A 26399-nucleotide genomic window follows, 5' to 3' on the forward strand; every position below is an offset into this window, starting at 1 on the left:
TCGAAAACTTTCTTGATGGCAAAAATTAGGACGTGTAAGGTAAGAAATAAGGTCAGATTAATAAACCATAAGTGTAAAAACACGATATTTTGTAAAATTGAGATGGGATAAATCTGTTTTGTTTGCAAATTTAGTCCATGTCGAACGTTCAAAATTTCCTTCAAATGCACCGCTCCATATTATGCAATCCATATGTATAAGATAGAGTCATTAAAATAAAACAGATTTGCCCAAAATTTAGCCAAATTATCAAAAGATAAATAAGGGTGTGAATAAAAATATAATGTAATTACGAATTTTGCAAACATATGCCTAGTGTGTAGATTAATCTTTATGGGATCGTTAGTTTATTGACAAATATTAGGTATATGTTAAACTTGAATTTGCCTATCTGTAAAGAATATTGACAAAACTTAATTATGCCTGTCTACACAATATTTTCTTTTTAATGCCACTTATTGGTTATAATTCTAGTCGAAGCAAAAGGGATATGGTAAAGCAATATTCGGTCTTAGAAAACAAGTCACTACAAACATATGTTTAACCAATTATTATTGTTCAAAAATGTAAAAAACAATTATTCTTGCTAATTACAACGTTTCGTACAACTTAAATTGTTGTACGAAATATTCAGTTGCTTCCCAGAGGAATTTCAGCTGCTCCTGAAACAAACACGAGAAGAAAATTAAAACCGCTTCTACAGAATTTTAGCAATACAAACATCTTTTGTTCCAAATTGGTGACGATATCGTCTTACAAGTCTTGCGGAAGTAGAAATGACGGATTTGTTTTCTTTTTTAAAGTTTTCTATGTTGTAAGACATCGCCACATACAGTCCTGATGCTGTAGTTCCGTCACTGTGTGAATGAAATGATATTCACTTATACCGAGATTAAAAAAAAATCGTTAAAACCACTTACCAACATGTAATTAGTACAGAATTACAATCAGCCATTACGCTGGTAGTCTCGATACAAAACTCTACGAAATCCTTTACAGACGGTGGGCAAATGTCTTCACCGAACCAGTTCTTCATCCAAAATATTTTTACGTCTTTGCTGTGCTAAAACACGGTTTGCAGTAACATAAAATTTCATTGTTTTTTTACCTTTTGTTCATCGATAAGCACTCGTACAGTTATCCAGTCATAACATTTGAAATGAGTAACATTTACGAGTTTTAGAACCAAGGTTTTACTAACTTGTAAGCCACTTTGTTTAAGCAGGCGATTCTACAAACAAATCAAAATTTATTGTGATTACGTAAAATTTAGATTTTTACGGCGCCAAAACAGTCGTTTTCGTTTAAATTAATAATTACGGAAACATCCATTTTCGACACCATTGCCCAAAATTGTTCCAGGTTGTCTTGTTGAGGGTGCTTCAGTAGTATATACTTCTTCGGACACGAACAATCATCAATTATAACTCCATCGAAGGAAGATAAAAAGGAGTTGATTTCTTCATCGGGAGAATAAGGCCTTAACAGAAGCTCATTTTCGTAACCTTCAATTACAAGATTTGAATAACGAAGGAGAAGTGAGAAAAATGATTTGTTTTACTTGGAGCATCAACACGAAAGTATATGTTGCTTTCTCGATTTTTGTCGGAAGTTAATTGATCTAACCAAGCTGTGTCTTTCATGTACGTTAAATATTTTTTGCGTTCTTTCTCATAGAATACCGAAGGTTCGGATTTATCATCGCGTAAATCTACTTCCACGTCCAATTCGGAGAAAAGTAGACACTCTAAAATAACTAAATGGGCCAGTTGATAACACTTATAACTATCTATCAAGTTAAAGTTGGAATCCCTCAGGATTTGACTGTTCTTGAATACATCTACAACGTTGTCTTTTTTAGAAATTCTTAAGCACATGTCACATAACACAGCAAAACCGGCTCCTTTGGGTGTGGTACTGAAAATATTTTTTATAAACCAGTGCATCTATTTATTTTTTAGCGTACCTGCAGTGAACAAGAATAGGTGATTTTCTGTTTAACGACATTACAGACATTTTTTGAAAAAATTGACGAACGTCAACGAATGAGGTAAATCGAAATCCATCCATGCAGTAAAGCGAAGTTGGTCGATCTTCAGAAAACAAATAATTACCAAAACAATACGTTTTAATAAGTTACTTACCACGCGTATTTTATCTTGGTACGTCAGTCTAAAGGTTCGGTATTCGTGATCTGTGAAAATCTCTTCGTGAATACACTCCACTAAGATGTGTTTGATGTCTAAGCTTAAACCGAATTTGGGCCAATAATTTTTTCTAGTCTAAAAAGAAGTTTTATTAGTTAGTAGAAGCATTGTACTTGAGACAAACTTGATTCCAGTGAACATCATCTAACAAAACTATGTGTTCAATGTTTTCGTTCCAGGCCAGTTTCCAAAATCTGTCAAAATCTTTGGGTACATCACAGATTGCATAAACTTCGGGAATCCGATGTCCCTAAAATGGCAGGAAAAATTTATTTTTGGAATTGTTTTGTGATACCCTTGGGCTTACAGTAGTAAAGTGTAAGTCAATACGCTCTAAATACGTTTTTTCACCGATTTCTTCATATTCTGCTGCAGTATTTTGTAAGATTGCCTGAAATGAAGTAGCTGGTTAAAATTTGATAAGATGCCAAGTATTTACAATACGAACATTATGTTGTGCTGCTAGTTTTTTATTTTCTAAGTTGGTCTTAACGTAATTGTTGAATTTTCTGTTTGTAATTGGTTTAGACTGCAAATGATCTAAACCCGCAACATTCAAACGTAATTCCTAAAAAAGGGTCATGTATTTGTTTTTGTATTTTCTACATTTTTCTTACCACTGAGGATGTTAGATTTCGATTGCCGACATCTGATTAAAAAATTAAAGATTATGAATTCTGTTATTTCCCACTTACCTTGCCCTGAAGCCGCAAGTATTTTCTTTTTGTAAAGACGGTATCTGAAACGAGTTGCTTTTCTTTAAATTTGGTATACAAAGACATGTATTTGTTTTACTTACGTATAGATAATAGGGACCAGTAGTAACAACAACAAAACTAGAAACCTTAAATCCCAGGTGTTTGGAAATTCACCGGAGGTGTTTGATGATCCATCGGAGGTGTTTGGAGATACACTGTTTGATGATCCATCGGAGGTGTTTGGAGATACACTCGAGGTGAGTGCGCTTGTGGAGTATAATTTGTAACTACTTTTATTTTGATAGGTGCTAACTAGCATCACCGTTACGTTGTAAAAAGTTCGAGTCGTTAAAAACATGGCTGAATCTTGTTTGCAGTTGCTTGAAACGTTACCGCTTTGTCCTATTACAAATTGTTTTGCCGTTGTAAAATTGCTGCACTCGTAAATCACTCTAAACACAGAAAGACTTATGCCGAAATTCCTCTCAAAGCTTTGTAGCTCTGGTGGATTAGAATCATAGTGCGAACTGTTATCTGACACTAACAAAAATAGTTTATAAGTGTTCCAACTTTTAAAATTTTTGATTGTGCAGACTTGTAGTGTGATTGTGTTGGTTGAAACGTTAACAACTGTTGGATCTGTTTCAAGTAAGGGAATTTCAGGAGGACTCATCTCCGTGATATTCACTTCTTTGCCGTCTAAACCGTTGTAAGCGTGAACCAAGATTTTATATTTTGTTGAACTTAGAATACTTTGAGATTTTACCTGCAAACAAAGTAGAAGATGCGTTAAGAAATGTGGTTTAAAATTATTAATTTGGCCACTTACAATTTTTTGATATGTAGATTTATAGTGACCTCCGAAAATGTCTAAAGTTGTATCAATTTTTCCATTTTCGAATGAAGACCAAGGAAGCATCTTTATCTTGAAGTATTGTATGTCGCCGTTCGCTACAACTGGATGTTTCCATCTTATGTCAAGATCATTTTCTAAAGTCCACTTGACCATAACGTCAAGAGGTTTCTCTGAAGGTTCTGTAATGTGGATGCCGCAATGTTAGTATTGTCGAGTTACAAAATTTATTTAAATTTGGCCATTGTAAGGCACCGCACCGTGTTCACAGTCTGACAATTACTTAAAATTGTTGCTTTAATCCTTTGATGAATATTTACCAATTTTGGTTATCGCCTTAACAAGTGAAGTTTGTCCGAAATTGTCCGGTTCCTTGTTTTTCGCACTCAACTACAAGAATACAAGTAAAGCGAAAAGAAAATGAACGATGACTTACTTGAACAGAATAATTCATATTTTCTACCAAATTTTCCAAAGTGTAGCACTGGTACTCGGGCCACAAAAAACAAGACGAGTTGGTGACATTAATATTTTTGTCTGGCTCAAACAATTTTATTTGATACAATTTTAAAATTCCAGTCGGAGGATTCGGTGGCCGCCATCGAACAGAAATCGAGTGTGTATTTTTTGAATAAACCGACAAATTATTAACACAATAAGGAGCTTCAGTTTTAGTTTCAAAGTTGCCATATGTACTAAATTTACTGGAAGGTTGTCTGTGAAATCCAAGTTTTAGCTGATAATTTGTGAACGGGGCAAGACCACTTAATGTGAGCGTTTTATGTTGAGGATATGTGAAGGAATTCGATACACTTTGGTGTTTACACCAGTCCGTTAAACATATCGCAGTTGTTACAACTTGTAGTGGGCCCCCTAGGTTGCTACAGGATACGCCCGAAAACTCGATTTCCACCGAGCGACTATTCGTTTTTTTTAAAGATGCTTTTGGTATTTCTTGATCACGAATTGTGGCTGAAATTCTATCGTAACTATAAACTCAAACGAATCTTTATTAAATTTGTTACCTGACTGCGGGGTATTTTGTTCTACCGTTTCTTCTAGTCCCGATAATTTTGTATTTCTGGCTTTAACAGAAATGGAATATAGTGTGTACGGATTTAAGTTAGATAAAGTTATCGATGGCTTCGTCGAAGTTTTTGTAGTTTCTTCGAGGTTAGTTGGAGCGGCATCACAAGCAAGATATTTAATTATCTGTAAAAATGTATTTTAAAAAGTCAAATTCGGACAAATATTTACCTTGTATGAGACAACAAAATCTTGAAAGTTTCCATACAGATTAGGTGGAGCGCTCCACTTTACATCAATTTTAGAATCTGATGTGGCTCTTGCAATCATATTCGTTACTTTGTCTGGTACTGATTTACGAAAAGAATGAGTAATGTTGTTGATTACAAAATATTACACATGTAGGTAAGCAGAGAAAAATGTTGTGCCTCGGTGGGAGTCGAACCCACGTCTCTTTGCTTTCCGGACAAGTATCTTTACCACTGGACCACGAGGCGACTTATCTTTCTCTGCTTATCGACGTGTTATTGTGCCGCCACACACATTACCTCCTTCTGTTGTCCGAAATCGTACTTCCACCACTATGTTTTTGTTTATTATTCTCAAAGTAAAGTTCTCAAAAGGCCTTAAACCACTGATATTTAAAGTCATGCCATCGAAATCACAAGAAACGTACTGTATATGAGACTGTACTGCGATATTTGTTTCAGAACTTTTCGATTCGCAAATTTCAAATTTCTTCTGAAGGTAAAATGTTTTTTTTTTCCTTATTTAATTTGAGAATATCTCTAACTTACGTCTCTTTTCACAGTCAAATAAGCTATATCTAAAGTCAGGTCCTCCAAATAATAAGAAAAGTCAGGTATCTTAGGCTGGATTTCTATATTTGTTTCAGAACTTTTCAATTTGCAACTTATAAATTGCTTCTGAAAGTAAAATGATTTGTTTCTTATTTAATTTGAGAATATCTGTAACTTACGTCCTTTTTCACGGTCAAATAAGTTGAGGTGTTGGTAGCTTCTACTTCAAAATCTTCGCTCTTTACCACTACAACAGCATTTGAAAATATATTTAGTTTATTTAATATGACTATATCTAATAAGTATACCGTCACACTTTGTAACAAAATCAGTTTTAGGAATGCTGTCGCTGTAATTTGCTACATATTTTTTTATAATGGATCTAACGTAATACTCTACGCCAGGTTTTAAATTTTCGATTTTAAATATGTGTCGCATCCCTGCGTAAGCGCTGTCAGTATGAAGAGTCCATTTTCTAGAATTTGCTTCCTAAAATAAATACACTTTTATATAACAAATATTTTATCTATTTTATTTAAAACCTTGTATTGGATAGTGTATTCGTAATGAGAACTGGTATTGTCTGGAGTACCCCCTAACTCAAAATTATCTACAAGAATTTCGGCCTTCGTGTATTCTATATGTGTTTTGAGCGTATTTTTAAAAAATGGCGGTGGTGCTGTTAAAAGCGTGGGAATATTTAACACACTTTTTTGAAAATTATTAAATACCTTACCCATCGTACACTTTGGACCCTTGTAATAATTAATGCAAAATCTACACGTTCCATCAACAGGGTCACAACCCACACAATACGTACTGCATGTTTTGCTGCAATGATATCCGTAAGTTCCAAAATTACACCCTAAAAGTAAATTAAGCAATTTTAAGATATCTGATAAGATCTCATTTTTACTGATTTGGCAGTTTATCTTCTGATAGTCGGTTTTATATCCAGCTGAGCATGAACAGAATAACCCGTTTTGATTGTTTTCGCATACTTTTAGCTGTCCACAATCTTTATTGTGAAATAAGTTACACGGTACACAGTGTGTACTAATAGTATTTTCGGCACACTTGGTGTACTTGTCTGCAGAAGCTAAAAAGAATCTTTCATAATGGAAACCTAATGATTGTTAACGTACATGCTGTCACGACGGTATCCAAAGAAATGACTTTATTATCGGAACTTAAAAGTTGACAATTTGCCATCACATTCAAATGAATCATTCTTAGACCTGAAATTGTGGTTCTCAGAATAGTGTTTTGAATATAAACATCATTACCATTTTCTCCACATTGTTGTATTTCTTGTATGTCCCAGAAAGAATGTGAAATAAATTCGTCCATAGTAATAATTGCAAATTTAACGTTCTTAGCTTCAGTTGCTCGTTTAACAAACGTAATTTCGGTCCATTTGGGCATCTTAAAAAATTTTATTAACTAAAAAGAAATAGTTTTGTAAGGTTAACCTTTTCATAAATTTGTTGTTCCAAAACTTGTTTATCATTGTCTCCATTTGTAATCACAAATTTTATTTTGCAGGTTTTGCACATTCTCACGAAAGTAGTAATACAAATTTTGCCGTTTACTGGGGACAAGGTTCGTTCAAAATCTGTTCTTTTTGTTTGGTTAATTGTAAAGTATTTATCTAAAACGTTAACTATGATTAGAGAATTTAACCAAACTGCGAATATAGTTATAACCTTTATGAATCTTCCAAAGACCCACAGTTCTTTTACTGTGTATTAAAATATCCCTTATCTTGTATGTCTCTTCGTTGTCGGTATATGATAATATTTCCTGACCGTCTTGTTTGCTGAGACTAATTTTATTTTTATTTTTTGTCAACATAAAGTGTTGCCATGTGGTATTTGTTAGAAATTTAGAAGACTCTGATTCTTGCTAAAATATTTTAGAATAATCATTCACTGTAGTAGGAGTTCCTTAATGCATACTTCTTTTGAAACCTTATTGGTATCGCAGGGACTCTCCACCGCAACATTAATTTTTGTAGGTATTGTATTAACGAGACATTTTCTAAATACAGATTTCGTTCCACTAAATCCTTGTAATATGAACCAATAACAGTTTGACAGTACGGTTTCGCCTTCACACAAAAATATATGAGCTTCCTGACTCGTGCGGATGGATAGCGGGACTTTAAAATTTGCACTTTCTGTCTCCAGGATCTTTAAAAATTGTAATTCGCTTTTAGAGGAAACAGCTGCATAGTCTGTTTTGTGAATTTGTATGTCTAGGTATTAAAATAACATAAATTTTGGAATAAGTTTTACATTTTTAAAATTATACTTTCCCAACGTCGATCGGTAATAATTTCATCCGCAACTGACTGACGACAGGGCCAGCCATACTTTCGGGTTTCATTGCAGTCCACTTTCCAGAGTTCTTTTGCAACTGGAACAAATGTTGATCCTACAAAATGATAAAAATGTGTATTGAATAATCAAAACCAACTACGTAAAATTACAAGCAAAACAATTCACGCTGAAGACGCTTTACAGAAATTTTTTCATAACAACAACAGTTTTTTTTGTGTGACTCGAGTTTTTTAAGCTCGAACTTAAAATTACTCGTTACATTTATCTGTTAGAAACATCAAGTGTTCACAACCCCAAGCATGCAGGAAAGTATGAATTTTCTGTCCCAAGATGGCGCACCTAAGGCTTGCCACAATTATGTATTAAGAAAATGTACTGAATCATCGCTATTCAAAAAAAAAAAATCAAGAAATCACTGAGCTACGATTAATTGTTTGATGTTTTAGGAAATTAAATAGATAGCGGAATTTCTTGAACATGGAGCTTTATATCACTAGTGGCAATACACACCTTGCTGTAAATCTACACTCGATGTGGTGTCTTCAATTATCCAACTTAAGGCACGGGAGCTGTTTGTTATGCAATAGAATCGATATTGTTCGTAGTTATAATTGCGGTGATAATAGTTGTAATTGCGGTGAAAATAGGAATACCTCGAACTATCATAATTTTTCGCAAGAAAAAAAACGTCTTCACAATGGGAATATTTAAAAGACGCTGTGACAAGAAGACTAATTATTATTTTAATAACATTTAACTTTCGTAACATTCTAGAGAATTAATTCATCCAACAGTAGCACGCTTAATTAACCCAATAAAAGTTTTTCTTAAATGTGGCTCGCTTATCACGACGATAGATAATCAACTGAAGGTGTATATGGATAAATTGCCAATTTACTTAAGTTGGTTTTTTCTATCTACTACTTGAAAAAAATAAATAAACCTGGTCCGCTAATGTTCACATTTTTGTTTGGACTGATTTTTATCTCTGAGTGTATTTTTAAGTATAGCTCTTTTACTTACCTCACCCAAATTTTTCTTGCATGAATTTGCAGACGATAAAACAAATTTAGCTAAAGCTTCCATCCGATTCGTGGTAATATGGACACTCATATATATTTTAAATTTAAACAAAAAATAGTAGTGCGGGTATGGTAAACGGTGTAACATTTCCAAGTGATAAAGAAATCTACTACAGCATGAAACAACAGATTGCATTTCAAACTTGGACTACGATCGATCGTTTAAGATTCAATCAATTGTTCAAATGCACAACTCTATACAAATGAAATAGATGCATGCAAAACTGTGAATAAAATATAATGTAATTTTTAAATTTATGAACAGAACAAAGATAGGATTTATTTTGCAAAATTTTAAATTTGAACCAAATTTTGGTTAGGGAAATTCTTAAGGCACGCCTAAAATTTTACAGTAATCAGTCCAGAACTTTCAGACATTATCTGTCCATTAAAAAGAGAAACATGAGATCTACTTTTGCAAACTCTAGGACCTTTCTTTTTTGACGCTAAAAACATTCGACAAAATCCTTCGTGTAAGTTAGCTTCCAACCTGTTAAGATTTTTTCACCAAGAAAAGCAGCCAAATAAAACATTTCTATATTAATCGACTTGTATACAGGAGTATGTCAAATACCATAGACATAAAAATAATAGATTTCTCACTCTAAGGTTATTAAATACAAAATTAAGGAATTACATCAACACTCTCCCTTATTTAATAACAACATGCCTAAATTATTGCATAAATCCCTAAACCTAACTGATGACAATGGTTTTGTCAATACATCTGCAAGCTGTCTCTGCGACTCTACTTTATAAATTTTAATTTGCCCAGAAGTGACTAGTTCGCGTACAAAGAAATGTCGAGTACGAATGTGTTTCGTTCTTCTGTGAAATTCCGGATTCTGAGCCAATCGAATTGCAGCTTCATTGTCTACCTGTAGTGCAGGAGTCTCTTTCAACTGACCAAGTTCAGTCAAAAGCCTTTTAATCCAGATGATTTCCCGAGCAGCTTCACTCGCGGCTACGATCTCAGCTTCTGTAGTGGAAATTGCAACAGAGGCTTGTCTTTGACTCATCCATGAGATCGGCGCCCCAGAGTATAGGCATAACACCCCTGATGTTGATCGTCCGGTGCTGAGATCACCACCATGATCAGCGTCGCTGTAGCAGATAAGAACCCCTTTTTCATGGTCATTCTTATACACAAGTCTATAATTTGAAGTTCCTCTCAGGTACCGCAGAATTCTCTTCACTCGAACCACGTCACGTTCTGTAGGATTCTCCAGGTTCCTGGACACCACACTGACAGCATAAGCGATGTCTGGCCGAGTTCCACACATCAAAAACATTAGTGCTCCCACCACTTGTCGGTATGGAAAATTTTCATTACGGGGACTTTCTTCAGTTTCATTATCTTTGACAATGGGAGTGCTCACTGCATTACAGTTGCTCATGTTAAATCTTTCTAACAACTTTTCCGTGTAGTGAGTTTGAGCGATCTGAAGGGAGCCATCTCCTTCTCGTTCGATTTCAAGTCCAAGAAAATATGTCGCCGGTTTGAAAGTAATTTTGAATTCTTTCTTCAACTCATTGATGAAAATTTGAAGTTCTTGTTCATCTTCACTTGCAATCAGTCCATCATCGACGTAGAGAAGAAATATCATCGTCTTTCCATCTTTTTGTCTCACAAAAAGACATGGATCGGCCTTGCTTTGTTTAAATCCAAGTCGTAGAAGCAGTTCGGTGATCTTCTTATTCCAGCAACGAGACGCCTGTTTTAGTCCATACAGACTTTTCTTTAGACAACAAACTCTCCCAGATTTATCCCCATAGCCTTCAGCTTGTTGCATATAAATGGTTTCATCCAGGTCACCATATAAGAAAGCTGTGGAAACGTCGATCTGAGTAAGTTTCATGCCTACATTGGCTACTACACTGAGTAATGTTCGAATCGTTGACATTCTTGCAACTGGACTAAAGGTCTGATCATAATCTACTCCTCTTTTCTGATTGAATCCTTTGATAACCAATCTGGCCTTGAACTTGTCGACTGACCCATCGGCGTTTGTCTTTATCTTGTAGACCCACTTGTTTGGAATAGCCTTTCTTCCAGGAGGTAAACTGACTAACTCCCAGGTCTGATTATCTTTCAGAGATTGCATCTCACAATCCATAGCTTCTTGCCATAGTTCTCTCTGATCTGACTTCATGGCTTCACTGTACGTTTCTGGTTCCTGAAATGTCGAAAGATACAGCGCGTAGTCGTCATATCGGATCGGAGCTTTAAGATTTGAGCGATCTCGTAATTGTCGAGGTTTGTTGACACTATCTTCATCAATGGGTTCTGGTGTTTTATTTTCATCACTATCCGTACTTTCTGCCTCGCTCTCGAGTCCACAAAAGGTTTCGTCTTCTTCATCAGTTTCATCGTTTTGTTCAACCTGTTTATCACCATGCGTCAAGTCGCCATGTTGATCAGAAAGTTCGATGTTTCCTGGAATTACTACACCTCTCCCTTGCTGTAAAGTTTTCTCCTCAAAGATAACATCTCTTGATCTAATGAGCTTGCCCTCCTCTTCACAGTAAATTCTATATCCATCGTCGTGGTCGTAGCCGATCAATATTCCTTTAATGGCTTTTCGATCCATCTTGTGCCTTTGCTGTTTCGGCACATGAACATAGCACGTGGAACCTATGATCCGTAGATGTTTCAACCTTGGTTTCTTCCCATACCAAAGTTCATATGGAGACGTCCATGCAACACTTGAAGGTCCCGTTCGATTTAGGATGTAATTTGCTGTGCGAATCATTTCAGCCCACAGACTCTGTTGAATGTTTCCATGAGCATGCATTATCGCTCTACCAGTTTCAACAACTGTGCGATTTTCTCTTTCACTTGTTCCATTCTGTTCTGGAGTATATGGCATCGTAAGACGGTGGTTTATACCTTCTTTTTGTAAGATTCTCCTTACTTCTCTGTTGTCAAACTCTTTTCCATTATCACTCAACAGTTCCTTAATCAAATGTCCCGTGGTTTTTGTTTCTGCTATAAATTGACTTAGCTTTTCTGCAACTTCTGACTTCTCTTTAATAAAGTAGATAGTCCTGAATTTTGTCCAATCATCTTTGAACAAAACAAAATACCGAAAGCCTGACATCGATTCTTCAAATGGTCCACAAACATCTGTGTGAATCCGCTCTCCCGGCTTTGTAGTTTTTTCTCTGGTACCGAAAGGTAGACGATGAGCTTTCCCATAGATACATCCTTCACACAGTTCACTATCCATTTCCACCGTAACGTTGAATTCTCTGTCCAGCAGGGACTTCACGTGTCGTTTATTCTGATGTCCAAGTCGTTCGTGGTATAGCTGCAAAAGATTCTCTTTGCCTGTGACATTAACTTCATTTGGAGACGTAGGTTTCACGCTTCTCACTGCCAATTTAAAAAGTCCTCCATAACGTTTTCGTACACCGACTAACACTACATCTTTGCCAACTTTAAAATTTCCAATTTCTGTGGTTGAAAGAAACTGACTATCTGGGTGTTTGTCGTGTGCAGCTAGAACAGAAAACAGTTTTTTCTTTATTCCAGGCACACACCATACATCTGTCAGAGTGATCCTGTGCCACTTGCCTCCGATAGCTGCCTCTATGTCAACTTCACCTTTGCCGATAGCTTCAATTCTTTCACCGTTTGCCGTGGTTACTGAGTGTGCTGTTGTGAATGGTTGGAGAGTTTTAAAGTAACTTTTGTCGCTTGAAATATGATTTGTAGCGCCATTGTCTACATACCAATCATCTGCACCACATTCTGAATTCATCACTGGCGATGTAACAATCAAAAGAAGCATGTTTGAAGTTTGTTCTGGCTTGTTATCAAGTTTTGGAGGTCTTCCATCCGCAATCCACTTTCTGCATACTTTTATAACATGGTTAGGTTTCTTACAATAGTTGCAAAGTATCTTCTTCTTTTTCTTTTGTTCGGTCAAACTTACTTGTGTAGGAGTTCTTTTTGATGAGTCCAAAATGAGAGCTTCCTGTCCCGATGATCCATCCTCATTGTTTTTTAAGGCTCGCTCATAAGCACACAGTTGATTTGTCAAATTATCAACCGTTCTGTCACTTTTTGACATCATCATCCAACTTGACTTGAAGGAAAAATAATTGTCTGGTAGCGTACCTAAAATTTTGCAAATCAAAAACAAATCGGGCAGTTCTGTATTACCATCAGCGTCGTTTCTCATTTCCACTTTTAACTCGCTCCATAGATTCTTTAATTTTGATATATGTGTAGCCAGTCTAGACGTGCACGCGGTATTTAATCTGAACAATTATGACAAAAAATACTCGCTCTAAAAACTCGCAAATCAATGATTCTTGCTTGGTGACATCATTAAGTGTAGAAAATCTCCGTGAAATCATCGAGGAAACAGTAAAAACGAGAACAAATGAGCTTGTAGAAAATATCCAGTGCCTACTTAAAGAAGTATCCGACTTAAAGGAACAAGTAAGATTATTAACGGACGTCAATGACGGTACCTTGAAACCCCGTAAAGACAGGGATGAAGAATCCTTCGAGCATCTTCAGGATGATTTACTCAATGATTCCTTTAAGTCGGCGATCGAAGATAAAAGTGAGGCCAATAATCAAAATACTATCATTGTATCCAACCAAAAAATCGATAAGAAAAAAAGACGATTAGAGGTGAAGATACCAGAGCGTAAGAAAAATACACAGCAGCGACAATCTATCGTCAAGAAAAAACAAAAAAATGCAATTATTGGGAACGGGGATGCCGACTTGAATTTTGCTGGGGCAGCAAGAAGAATTTGGTTGCATCTAGGAAGAGTACGAGCTAACACCAAAGTGGAAGACGTCGACAAGTTTCTTAAAAATAAATGTCCAAATAAGGAATTTATTATCGAGTCATTATCACATGATACGCAGAGGAATGGGTCGTTTAAAATTGGGGCCGACATGGATCTCAAAGATATTCTGTATTCAGCTAACTTCTGGCCAGTGGGGATGTCTATCAGCCGATTCAATTTTTTTCGGAACAAACATCAACCCCAAACCATTTCAAACAACTAATTTCAATACGGAAAGGGGCCTGTTAAGTATGATTGAGCATAGTCTGCTCTCAATTTTTCACATCAACATCCAGTGCCTCACCAATAAAATCGACGAAGTTACATTATTTTGTGAAAAATTTAAATTTCAAATTCTGTGTTTTTCAGAACATTGGATTGTAAATAGGGATATACTCAAGATGATAACCTTTAGTGAGTACCAACTAATATCGTTTTATTGTAGAAAAGTAAGATTGCATGGAGGAGTTTCCATATATGTTCATAAAAGCTTAACTTGCATACCCATCTGTTTAGATCCATACTGTGTCGAAATGCATGCAGAGTTCTGTGGGGTCGAGGTCCCTCGAGCTAAAACAATTATTATCACAGTTTACAGACCATCAACTTCACGTCATTTTCAAATACTCTTAGACAAACTTGAAGAAATACTAAGTTCATTAGCTACAAGAACTAATTATTTAGTTCTGATTGGTGATTTCAATAAGGACATTCTAATTAAATCGGCCGAAATTCACGCCTTACTTGATCTTGCCGAATCATTTGGACTAAAAGCTAAAATAATGGATCCTACTAGAGTTTCTAAATGGACAGCAACCGCCGTTGACAATATTATCACCGATTTGAGTGATGATTCGTGCTCGTTTGGAATATTGGAACCAGGATTATCTGATCACAGTGGTCAATATATTTGTCTTCACGCAGTCAGTAATATCGTCCGTAACAATTATTATTTTAGCAGACCAGTAAATGATATGGGTCTAAGCAAATTACGTGATCATCTCATATCCGTGGATTGGTTATCTATGCAAACCAATTGTGATGTTAACACTTTTGCTACATACCTAGTTACAACATATCAGCGATTGATCAAACTCTGTTTTCCGCTAAAAAAACGTATCATATCCAACAAATGTACCATCAGCTGGTTTAACGACGACTTGCGACGTATGAGGGATTCAATTGCTGCGATCAAAATAATTTCTGACTGTACCCAAGACCTTAGTGATAAAAAAGCGTACCAACAAGCAAGATCCCTTTATAAAAAATCCATAATGAATGCTAAACAAAACGCATACAGCTCGTACATTGCTCAGTCTGATAATATTCCCAAAGACAGCTGGCGATTTATCAACTGCTTGCGAAATAAAAATAAAAATAACTCCAATCAGAAAAACACAAAATTTGACGCTAATGAATTTAACAGTTATTTTTCCAATATAGCTGATGAAATTCTAAAAGGGATCGACAAAACTGACGTACGTACACCGGATATTTTGTTGAATACCATGCCTAAAATTTGTAATAATTTTTTCTTAGAGCCTACATGTGATAACGAAATTTCAAATATTATCAACAACCTAAAGAACTCCAACTGCACCGACGTATACGGTATCAATTCTAAAATTCTAAAAGAGACCGTGAGTTTAATATTAACGCCTCTGACTAACTTTTTTAACGAATGTCTTGGAAGTGGGGTGTTTCCTGACAGCTTGAAATTTAGCAAAATTATACCTATCCAGAAAAAGGGCGATGCGGCTCTGCTTGACAATTATAGACCCATTAGCATTATCCCAATCTTTGGCAAAGTTTTAGAAATACTAATTAAATCACGACTGACCAAATATTTTGAGAAATTTCGCGTAATCAACGAAGCACAATTTGGCTTCAGATCAGGCAAAGCAACAACGCAGGCCTTATTACGAGTTATGGAACTTGTAGTCGACGGTTTAGAAAATAGTGAAATTAATATGGTCACACTTTGCGATCTAAGCAAAGCCTTTGACTGTGTCAGTCATACCACGCTAATGACAAAACTGGAATTCTATGGTGTTAGAGGCATTCCACACAAGCTCTTTTCTTCGTATTTATCTAATAGAAAGCAATGTTCGGCAGTGAATAACATGCAATCCGCGTTTACAACAGTAAAACATGGTGTTCCGCAAGGGTCCGTTTTAGGGCCCCTGCTTTTTATTATTTATACAAACGATTTCTATAATTTTATAACCAAGAAAGCGAATTGTGTGCTATACGCCGATGATACCTCACTAATCACGTCAGATCGTTGTATTAACAGTTTACTAAACAAAGCCGAAACAGCGCAAAAATATGCAGACATCTGGTTTGCCTCTAACTCTCTAAAACTTAATAAAAATAAAACACAAGAAATCTTAATATCATCCAATAGCAACCTCGTAGGGAACTCTGACACAGTAAAATTACTAGGTTTATCAATTGATACAAACCTGTCCTGGTGTGACCATATCAAATGTCTGGCCAGTAAACTTTCCTCCACTATATTTCTTTTAAGAAAAATGAAAGAAATCGTTAATTTTGGAGCACTTAAGTCTATCTATTATGCGCTTTTCCATTCAAATATGTCTTATGCTATTGTTTTATGGGGAAACTCGCCATTATCTATTACTATATTCCGCTTACAAAAGAGGGCCCTTCGTGTGATGCTGGGTTTGGGTTGTCGCGAGCACTGTCGTCTTTTTTTTATTGAGAATAATATATTGACCTTTCCATGCATTTTTATATATTTCACGGTAATAGAAATTCACTCAAATCGTAGTGATATGATTCATCAGTATCATATTCATAAATATAATACCCGAACAGCTGATTTGGTAAGAACAAGACGTTTTAGATTGACGAAGACAAAAAATTTGTCCATTAACATATCCTTATACAATCACCTACCCCAGCGCTACAGAACTTTATGTGGCTCTGCTTTTAAAATAAAGGTAAAGAAACTTCTCCTGCGTCATGCCTTTTATAGTACAAATGAATTCCTAGAGTATAAGTTTTAATATGTACATTGTGAGTAGTTTACATCAGTCCATGGACTGTTGTTTTTCTAATGTTGAATCGTACTTGTACGACATTTTACTGGTTATGTTTTGTATTTTTATTATATTTTTTTTGTTTGCTCTTTGACCTGTGTAAATGCTTTGTATATTGCACAAATATATCTATCTATCTATCTATCTATCTATCTATCTATCTATCTATCTATCGTCGCTGGAACATTTTTTGAAACTAAAGAATTGTAGACACAGGTTGTACACTTTGTCTTCCGAAACGCCATCAAAAAGTTTGTGTAATTCTAGCCATACTTCCCTGGCACTGGTTAATCGCATAATTTTCTTTAGAGTTTCCTCTGTCATATTATTTGTCAAGATAATCAATGCATTGCTCTCTGTTTTATTAAATGCATCAAGTGCAGTTTGGTACGCCGTCTTTTCTTCCGGCTTTGCACCATCATCTAGTGGACTAGGCTTCACTGACCTGCCTTCAATGATATCCAGAGCTCCTGAAATTCCTCGTAGACAAATTGTAATTTTGTACTTCCACGTATCCCAGTTCGACTTTCCTTCCAAAAGACCGACATTGATGATTCTTGTTGGATCCATTGTTCTACGTCTATACTTCTTTTTTAGTACGTCTTGGATAACCTCAGAATGCACGTGTTGGATAACCTTAAAATCGACCTCGTGGAGATATCTTTCAAATAGTTTTCAATATTTGGCTTTTTGTTTGGTACTCATGTTTTTTCAACTTTATAGCGTTCTGCGCCCATAACCTGTTAAGATTTTTTCACCAAGAAAAGCAGCCAAATAAAACATTTCTATATTAATCGACTTGTATACAGGAGTATGTCAAATACCATAGACATAAAAATAATAGATTTCTCACTCTAAGGTTATTAAATACAAAATTAAGGAATTACATCAACACAACCAATCCAACCATGGATGGGTACATTTCAAATTTGTTTCAAATGCACCGCTCTGTATTACGTAATCCGTATATACATATAAGATATGGTCTTTAGAATGAAACAGACTTGTCCAAATTTACCCAAATTATTATCAAAAGATAAATAAGGGTGTGAATAAAAATATCATGTAATTACGAAATTTACTAACATATGCCAACTGTGTAGATTAATCTTTATGGGATAGGTACTCGTAATTTATTGACAAATATTATATACTGAACTTGAACTTGCTTATCTGTAAAGTATTGACAAAACTTAATTATGTCTGTCCATACAATATTGTTTTGTTAATGCCACTTATAGTTTATAATTCTACTAGAAGCAGAAGGAAAATGTTAAAGCAATATTCGGTCTTAAAAAGCAAATCATTATAAAAGTGCGTTTAACTATTTTATTATTAATCAACAATATAAAAATCAGTTGTAAATAAAAAAATCAAATGATTTCTTGCTAATTACAACGTTTCGTACAACTTAAATTGTTGTACGAAATATTCAGTTGCTTCCCAAAGGAATTTCAGCTGCTCCTGAAACAAACACGAGAAGAAAATTAAAACCGCTTCTACAGAATGTTGGCAATACAAACATCTTTTGTTGCAAATTGGTGACGATATCGTCTTACAAGTCTTGCGGAAGTACAAATGACGCATTTGTTCTCTTTTTTAAAGTTTTCTATGTTGTAAGACATCGCCACATACAGTCCCGATGCTGTAGCTCCGTCACTGTATCAACATAATCATATTCAATTATACTGAGATTAAAAAAAATCATTAAAACCACTTACCGGCATGTAATTAGTACAGAATTACAAACAGCCGTTACCCTGCTAGTCTCGATACAAAACTCTACAAAATCCTCTACAGACGGTGGACAAACTTTTTCTCCCGACCAGTTCTTCATCCAAAAGACTTTTACGTCTTTGCTGTGCTAAAACAGGGTTTGCCGTAACTTAAAATTTCATTGGTTTTTTTACCTTTTGTCCATCGATAAGCACTCGTACAGTTATCCAATCGTAACACTTGAAATGAGTAACAATTACGAGTTTAAGAATCAGGGTTTTACTAACTTGTAAGCCGCCTTGGTTCAGCAGCAGATTCTACAAATGAATTAAATTTACTTGCGACTAGGCACAGTTTAGATTCTTACGGCACCAAAAAAGTCGTTTTCGTTCAGATTAATAATTACAGAAACATCCACTTTCGACACCATTGTCCAAAATTGTTCCAGATTGTTTTGCTGAGGGTGCTTAAGTAATATATACTTCTTCGGACACGAACAATCATCAATTATGACTCCGTCGAGGGAAGATAAAAAAGAGTCGATTTCTTCATCAGGAGAATAAGGCCTTAACAGAAGCTCACCTTCGTATCCTTCAATTATAAGATTTGAATAACAAAAGGGAAGTTTGAAAAATAATTTGTTTTACTTGGAGCATCAACACGAAAGTATATGTTGCTGTCTCGATTTTTGTCGGGACTTAATTCATCTATCCAAGCGGTGTTTTTCATGTATGTTAAATATTTTTTGAGTTCTTTCTCAGAAAGTACCGAAGGCTCAGATTTATTATCGAGTAGATCCACCTCCACGTCCAATTCAAAAGAAAGCAGACATTCTAAAATAACTAAATGAGCCAGTTGATAACACTTATAACTATCTATCAAGTTAAAGTTGGAATCCTTCAGGATTTGACTGTTCTTGAATACATCAACAACGTTGTCTTTTTTAGAAATTCTTAAGCACATGTCACATAACAAAGCAAAACCGGTTCCTGCACGTGTAGTACTATAAAGAATTTTTGATGAAATAGTGCGTCTAGTTATTTTTTAACATACCTGCAGTGGACAAGAATAGGTGAAGTTTTGTTTAACGACATTACAGACATTTTTTTGAAAAAATTGACGAACGTCAACGAATGAGGTAAATCGAAATCGATCCATGCCGTAAAACGAAGTTGGTCGATCTTCAGAAAACAAATAATTACGTAAACGATACGTTTTTATAAAAGTTACTTACTACACGTGTTTGATCTTGATACGTCAGTTTAAACGTTCGGTATTCGTGATCTGTGAAAATCTCTTCGTGAATACAGTGCACTAAGATGTTTTTGATGTCTAAACTTAAACCGAATTTGGGCCAATAATATTTTCTAATCTTAAAAAAAAAAATCAGTAGTTAGTAGAAGCATCGTACTTGGGACAAACTTGTTGCCACTGAAGATTATCTAACAAAACTATGTGTTCAATGTTTTCGCTCCAGACCAGTTTCCAAAAGGTGTCAAAATCTTTGGGTACATCACAGATTGCATAAACTTCGGGAATACGATGTCCCTAAAATAGTAGGAAAAATTTATTGTTGGAATTGTTTTTGTAATACACTTGGGCTTACAGTAGTAAAGTCTAAGTCAATACGTTCTAAATACGTTTTTTCACCGATTTCTTCATATTCTGCTGCAGTAGTTTGTAAGATTGCCTGAAACGAAGTAGCTTGTTGGAATTTGATATCATGCCAAATATTTATAATACGAACATTATGTTGTGCTGCCAGTTTTCTATTTTCTAAGTTGGTCTTAACGTAATTGTTGAATTTTCTGTTTCTAATTGGTTTAGATTGCAAATGATCTAAACCCGCAACATTCAAACGTAGTTCCTAAAAAAGGGTCATGTATTCGTTTTTGTACTTTCTACATTTTTCTTACCACTGAGGATGTCAGTTCAAAATTGACGGCGTCTGATTAAAAAATAAAAATATTTATGAATTTAGTTTTTTAATTGTCACTTACCTTGTCCTGAAGCCGCAAGCATTTTCTTTTTGTGAAAGCTATATCTGAAATGAGTTTCTTTCAAAACCTAATTTATTTTTGTTAAGTACTAATTCAGTTATTGTTCTTTAAACATGGTTTACAAACATATGCATTTCTTGTACTTACATGTAGAAAACGGGGATTAGTATCAGTAGCAAGAACAACAAAGCTAAAAATCTTAAATCCCAGGAGGAGTTTAGAGGTTCACCGGAGGTGAGTGCACTTTTGGAGTATAATTTGTAACTACTTTTATTTTGATAGGTGCTAACTAGCAGAACTGTTACGTTGTAAGAGGTTCCAGTGGTTAAAGTAATATTTGAGTCCTGTCTGCAATTTGCAACTTCGTTGCTGCGTCCTATTACAAATTGTTTTGCAGCAGTAAAATTGTTGCATTCAAAAACCACTTTCCCTGGGGAAAGACTTCCGAAATGACTCTCCAATTTTTGTAGCTCCGATGGATCAAAGTCAGAGCGTGGACTCTCGTCTGACACCAACAAAAATAGTTTATAAGTGTTTTTAGGGTTAAAATTTTTACTTTTCTCGACTTGGAGTGTGACTGTGTTACTTGAAACGTTAACAATTGTTGGATCTGCTTCAAGTAAAGGAATTTCAGGAGGACTCACGTCCATAAAATATGCTTCGTCGCCATCTAACCCGTTGTAAGCTCTAATCACGACTTTATAAGGTGTTGACGTTTGAATAGTTTGCAATTTTACCTGCAAACAAATTAATAAGTGTGTTGTTAAGACACAAACTTAAATGATTTATTTGGCTATTTACAGTCATTTGATATGTAGGTTTATATTGGCTTTTTGTGATGTTCAAAAATCTATCAATTCGTCCCTGTTTGGATGAATATTCAAAAACTATCTTAAAACTTTGAATGTCGCCATTTGCTACAACTGGATGTTTCCAGCTTATGTTGACATCATTCTCCAAAGTCCACTTGACCATAACATCGGGAGGTTTCTCTGCCGGTTCTGTGGATGAGACAAAATTAGTCGTTGTGTAGTTACAAAATTTATTTGGTTTTGCGATTGTAAGGCACTGCATTTGACAGTTCATTGAAATGTTAATTAATTAAAAATTATTTTGATGCATAATTACCAGTTTCCGTTAACGCCTGAACTGATGTGTATTGTCCGAACCTATCCGGTTCCTCATTTTTCGCAGTCAACTTCAAGAAGATAAGTAAAGTCAATAACATACTTAACATGATGACTTACCTGAACAGAATAACGCTGTTTTTCTTTCAAATTTTCGAAAGTGTAACACTGGTACTCGGACCATAAAAAACAAGGCGAGTCTGTGACATTAATAATTCTGTCTTCCTCAAGCAATTTTATTTGATACAAATTTACAATTCCAGTCGGAGGACTCGGTGGTCGCCATCGGACAGAAATCGAGTGTGTATTTTTTGAATAAACCGACAAATTATTAACAGCATAAGGAGCTTCAGCTTTAGTTTTAAAGCTACCAAATGTAATAATTTTGCTGAAATTGTTTCTATGAAATTCAACTTTTAGCTGATAATTTGTGAACGGAGTAACATTATTTAAAATGAGCGTCTTATGTTGAGGATATGTGAGGGAATTCGATACATTTTGGTTTTTACACCAGTTCGTTAAGCATACTGCAACTGTTACAACTTCTAGTGGGGCTCCAAGATTGCCACAGGGTACGTTCGAAAACTCGATTTCCACCGAGCGACTATTGGTTTTTTTTAAAGATGCTTTCGGTATTTCTTGATCACGGATTTTGTCTGAAATTCTATCGTAACTACAAGTTCAAATGAATCTTTATTTGTGTACCTGACTGCAGGGTACTTTGTTCTTCCGTTTCTGCCAGTCCAGATAATTTTGTATTTCTGGCTTTAACAGAAATTGAATATAGTGTATGCGGATTTAAGTTAGATAAAATTATGGATGGCTTTGTCGAAGTTTTTGTAATTGCTTCGGAAACAGTTGGAGCGGAATCACAAGTAAGAAATTTAATTATCTGTAAACTTTTATTGTAAAAAATAAAAACTGAACGGATATTCACCTTATATGAAACAACAAAATCCCGAAAGTTTCCGTATAGATTACGTGGAGCGTTCCACCCTACTACAATTTCGGAATCTGTAATGGCTCTTGCAATCACATTCGTTACGGCGTCTGGTACTGATTTATGGAAAGAACGAGTAAGGTTATTGATTACAAATTATTACAGATTACCTCCTTCTGTTGTGCGAAATGATCGTTCCACAACTGTGTTTTTATTTTTTATTGTCAAATTGAAGACCTCAAAAGGTCTTAAACCATTGATATTTAAAGTCATGCCCTCCAAATAATAATAAGATTCCGATATATTAGGCCGGATTTCAATATTTGTTTCAGGAGTCAGGAATTTGCAAATTCTAGAATTCCTCTGAAGAGAAAATGGAGTTTTTATTCTTTCTTATTTAATTTGAGATTGTCTGTGACTTACGTCTTTTTTCACGAATAAAAGTGCTGTCGTACTGGTAGCTTCTACTTGAAAATCGTCACTGCTTACAACTATAAGAGCACTTGAAAATTTATTTAGTTTATTTAATATGTAACAAGTTTACCGTCACACTTTGTAACAAAATCAGCTGTGGGAATGATGTCGTCGTAATTTGTTTCATATTCGATTATAATGGATCTAACGTAATATTTTACCCCAGGTTTTAAATTTTCGATTGTAAATGTGTGTGATATCCCTACGTAAACGATGTACGGGTGAAAAGTCCAATTTGTAGCGGTTGCTTCCTAAAACATGCTTTTGTATAATAAATGTTTACCTACTTATTTTATTTAAAACCTTGTATTGGACAGTGTATTTGTACAAAAGATCAGCGTTGAATGAAAAAGTTTCTAACTTAAAATTATTTACAACAATTTCGGCTTCAGTGTATCCAAATGATTTTATTTCGGGACTATTTTTAAAAAATGGCATTGGCGCTGTTAAAAACGTGCAAATATTTATGACATTTTTTTGAAAATCATCACATATCTTACCCACGTCACACTTTGTGCCCATATAAGAATTACTACAATCTGTACACATTCCATCAACAGTGTCACAATTCTGACAATTCGTATTGCACGTCTTGGTGCAATAATGTCCGTAGGTTCCTGGATCACAACCTGAAAGTCGATTAAGTAAGTTTAAGATATACAAAATTTTGATCGTTTTTACTGGTTTGGCAGTTAATATTTCCATCGTCTGTTTTATATCCAGCTGAGCATGAACACAACAACTCGTTTTGATTGTTTTCGCATACTTTAAGCTTTCCGCAATTTTCAATCACAAATAAGTTACATGGTACACAGTGTGTACTAATTGTGCTTTCGGCACACTCCGCGTACTTGTCTGGATAAGCTAAAAGATATCTTTCGTAATGAAACCTAAAAATTATTTGTTACGTACATGTTGCTACGGCATTATCCAAAGAAATGACTTTATTATCGGAAGATAAAAGTTGACAGTTTGCCAGCGTCTCCGAATAAATCATTCTTAAACCTGAAATTTTGGCTCTCAGAACAGTGTTTTGGCAAAAATCATACAGTTACCATTTTCTTCACATTGTTGTATTTCTTGTATGGCCCAGTAATGATCTGAACTAGTTTCGTCGTCAGTAATAATGGCAAGTGTAACTCTTTTGTATCCTATTGCGTTTGTAATAAACCTAATTTGGGTCCACTGAGACACCTTCAACGATTTTATTAATTTTTTTAAATTTTCATCTTGTAACATTAACCTTTTGGTAAGTTGCTTGTCCTAGAATGTGTTTTTCATTGTCTGCATTTATAATCACAAATTTAATTTTGCAGTTTTCACACATTTTAATAAAAGCAGTAATGCAAATTTTACCATTTACTGGGAGTAAGGTCATGTTAAAATGTGTTTTTTTGCTCTGGCTAGTCGTAAAATACTTAACTAAAACGCTAACCATGATTAAAGAGCTTTAGCAAAATGCGAATGTAGATATTACCTTCATGAATTTTCCAGAGGCCTGCAGACCTTTTACTGTGTATTAAAATATTATTTACCTTGTATCTGATGTTTTCGTTGTCGGTATATGATATAATTTCCTGACCGTCTTGTTTGATAAGACTAATTTTATTATTTTCTTTTACCAACATAAAGTGCTGCCAAGCACTTCTACTTAAAAATTTAGGAAACTGCGATCCGTGCTAAATTATATTAAAATACAATTAATTTTAATAATAACAAGAGTACTGTTATGCATACTTTTATCGAAACTTTAAGATCGTAGCAGGGTTTCTTTGGGTATACATTATTTTTTGTAGGTATTGTATCAATAGGACATTTTCGCACACCAGACACTGTTCCTTCAAATGCTTGTAATAGAAACCAATAACAGTTTGATGTGACGGTGACACCATCACACAGAAATATGTGAGCTTCCTGGTTGGTACGGATTGAAAGCGGGACTTTAAAATTTGCACTTTTTAGCTCCAGGATCTTTAAAAATTGTAATTCGTCTGTAGAGGACACATCAACGTAGTCTGTTTTGTTAATTTGTATGTCTAGGTATTAAAACAACATAAATTTTGGAATAAGTTTTGCGTTTTTAAAATTATACTTTCCCAACGTTGATCGGTAATAATTTCATCTGCAACTGACTCACCATACTTCCAACCATGGTTTTCGATTTCATACGAGTCCACCTTCCAGAGATTTTCCTCGACTGACAGGAATCTTGATCCTACAGTTTGAATCGTTATCCAAAGAAAAATTCAAGAGATCATTTATCCATAGTACGAAATGTTTGATTTTTAGGAAATTAAAAATATAGCCGAATTTTTTTTAACATGAAGCTTTTTATCACAACACGAACCTTGTTGTAAATCTGTGATGAATGTGGTGTCTTCAGTTACCCAACTTAAGGCACGCGAGCTGTTTGTTATGCAATAAAATTGAGATCCTCTTTCTGCGTACTCGTTTACAACAAAAAAAACATTTTCACAACAAGAGTATTTAAAAGACGCTATGACAAGACTAATTATTTTAATAAAGTTGAGCTTTGTTAACATTCTAGCGAATACAAATTCATTTATTGAACAGTAGCACGTTTAGTTAGACCAATACAAGTTTTTTTCGATCACTTATCACGACGGTAGCGAAATGAAGGTATGGATCAGGAAAATTGTCGATTTACTTAAGGCTCAATTTTTTTATCATATACATATATATAGATATTTACACAATTTATTACACCATCAACTTTTTTAATTTTGATTACATATATATACAGTAATCCCTTGATAAGCCCCGGATTATTATCGAAAAATTCGGACAATCGAAACCATCAAACTACTTAAAATAAACTATGTGGATATGAAAGTATAATATCATTTATTCAGAAACAACAAATTTATTTGAAAAATTCATTAAAACAAAACAGTTGTTTACAAATGCTTCAATTTTTGCTTTATTCCATTTTATACCAGATATTGTCAATTTTCCCACATGATATTTTAGTGCTGCCGCTTTTCCACTCACACCTACTTTCATTTTTTTCATAATTTCATATTTTTTTTTCAAAGTCAGAGTAAAGTGCTTTCGTTTTAAAGACATGATTGCAACTGCACGTGCACACTATACATAAATAAATAAACTTGTTCCCTTAACATTCTCATTTTAATTTGAACTAATTTGTAACATTGTACTTTTAAGATCAGTATTTTTACCTACCTCATCCAAACTTTTCTTCATGAATTTGCCATGCAAGCGTCATCATCATCGGG

At 34.8% G+C, this 26399-nt stretch overlaps 1 protein-coding gene across 6 annotated transcripts; it reads right to left on the minus strand.

The window, feature by feature from the left end:
• Positions 1-535: 535 nt before the first annotated feature.
• Positions 536-25761, minus strand: LOC135126334 (receptor-type tyrosine-protein phosphatase delta-like). 6 transcript variants are annotated; one of them, XM_064052309.1, is made up of 32 exons: positions 25490-25761; positions 25235-25357; positions 24880-25178; positions 24620-24821; positions 24386-24564; positions 24198-24336; positions 24055-24147; positions 23824-24006; positions 23643-23771; positions 23446-23585; positions 23213-23393; positions 23092-23159; positions 22839-23031; positions 22666-22784; positions 22434-22620; positions 21849-22384; positions 21730-21799; positions 21403-21602; positions 20749-21338; positions 20602-20645; positions 20518-20549; positions 20349-20468; positions 20208-20291; positions 20024-20149; positions 19836-19973; positions 19655-19782; positions 1562-1917; positions 1282-1505; positions 1109-1231; positions 921-1063; positions 722-857; positions 536-662 (listed from the first exon to the last, which is right to left on the minus strand). In XM_064052309.1, the coding sequence occupies exons 1-32, from the start codon at positions 25683-25685 to the stop codon at positions 591-593; spliced, it is 5553 nt and encodes a 1850-aa protein (XP_063908379.1). In that variant the 5' UTR covers positions 25686-25761; the 3' UTR covers positions 536-590. The 6 variants fall into 6 exon arrangements, with proteins under 6 accessions (XP_063908379.1, XP_063908380.1, XP_063908382.1 ...); XM_064052310.1 differs by lacking the exon at positions 1562-1917 and adding an exon at positions 19249-19604; XM_064052312.1 differs by lacking the exons at positions 921-1063; positions 1109-1231; positions 1282-1505; positions 1562-1917 and adding exons at positions 18607-18749; positions 18796-18918; positions 18969-19192; positions 19249-19604.
• Between the last annotated feature and the right edge of the window lie 638 nt (positions 25762-26399).

The sequence above is a fragment of the Zophobas morio genome, unplaced genomic scaffold (assembly GCF_036711695.1).
Source record: "Zophobas morio isolate AGI-343-1 ecotype UQ-CSIRO unplaced genomic scaffold, CSIRO_AGI_Zmor_V1 ptg000010l, whole genome shotgun sequence".
Taxonomy (NCBI): Eukaryota; Metazoa; Arthropoda; class Insecta; order Coleoptera; family Tenebrionidae; genus Zophobas; species Zophobas morio.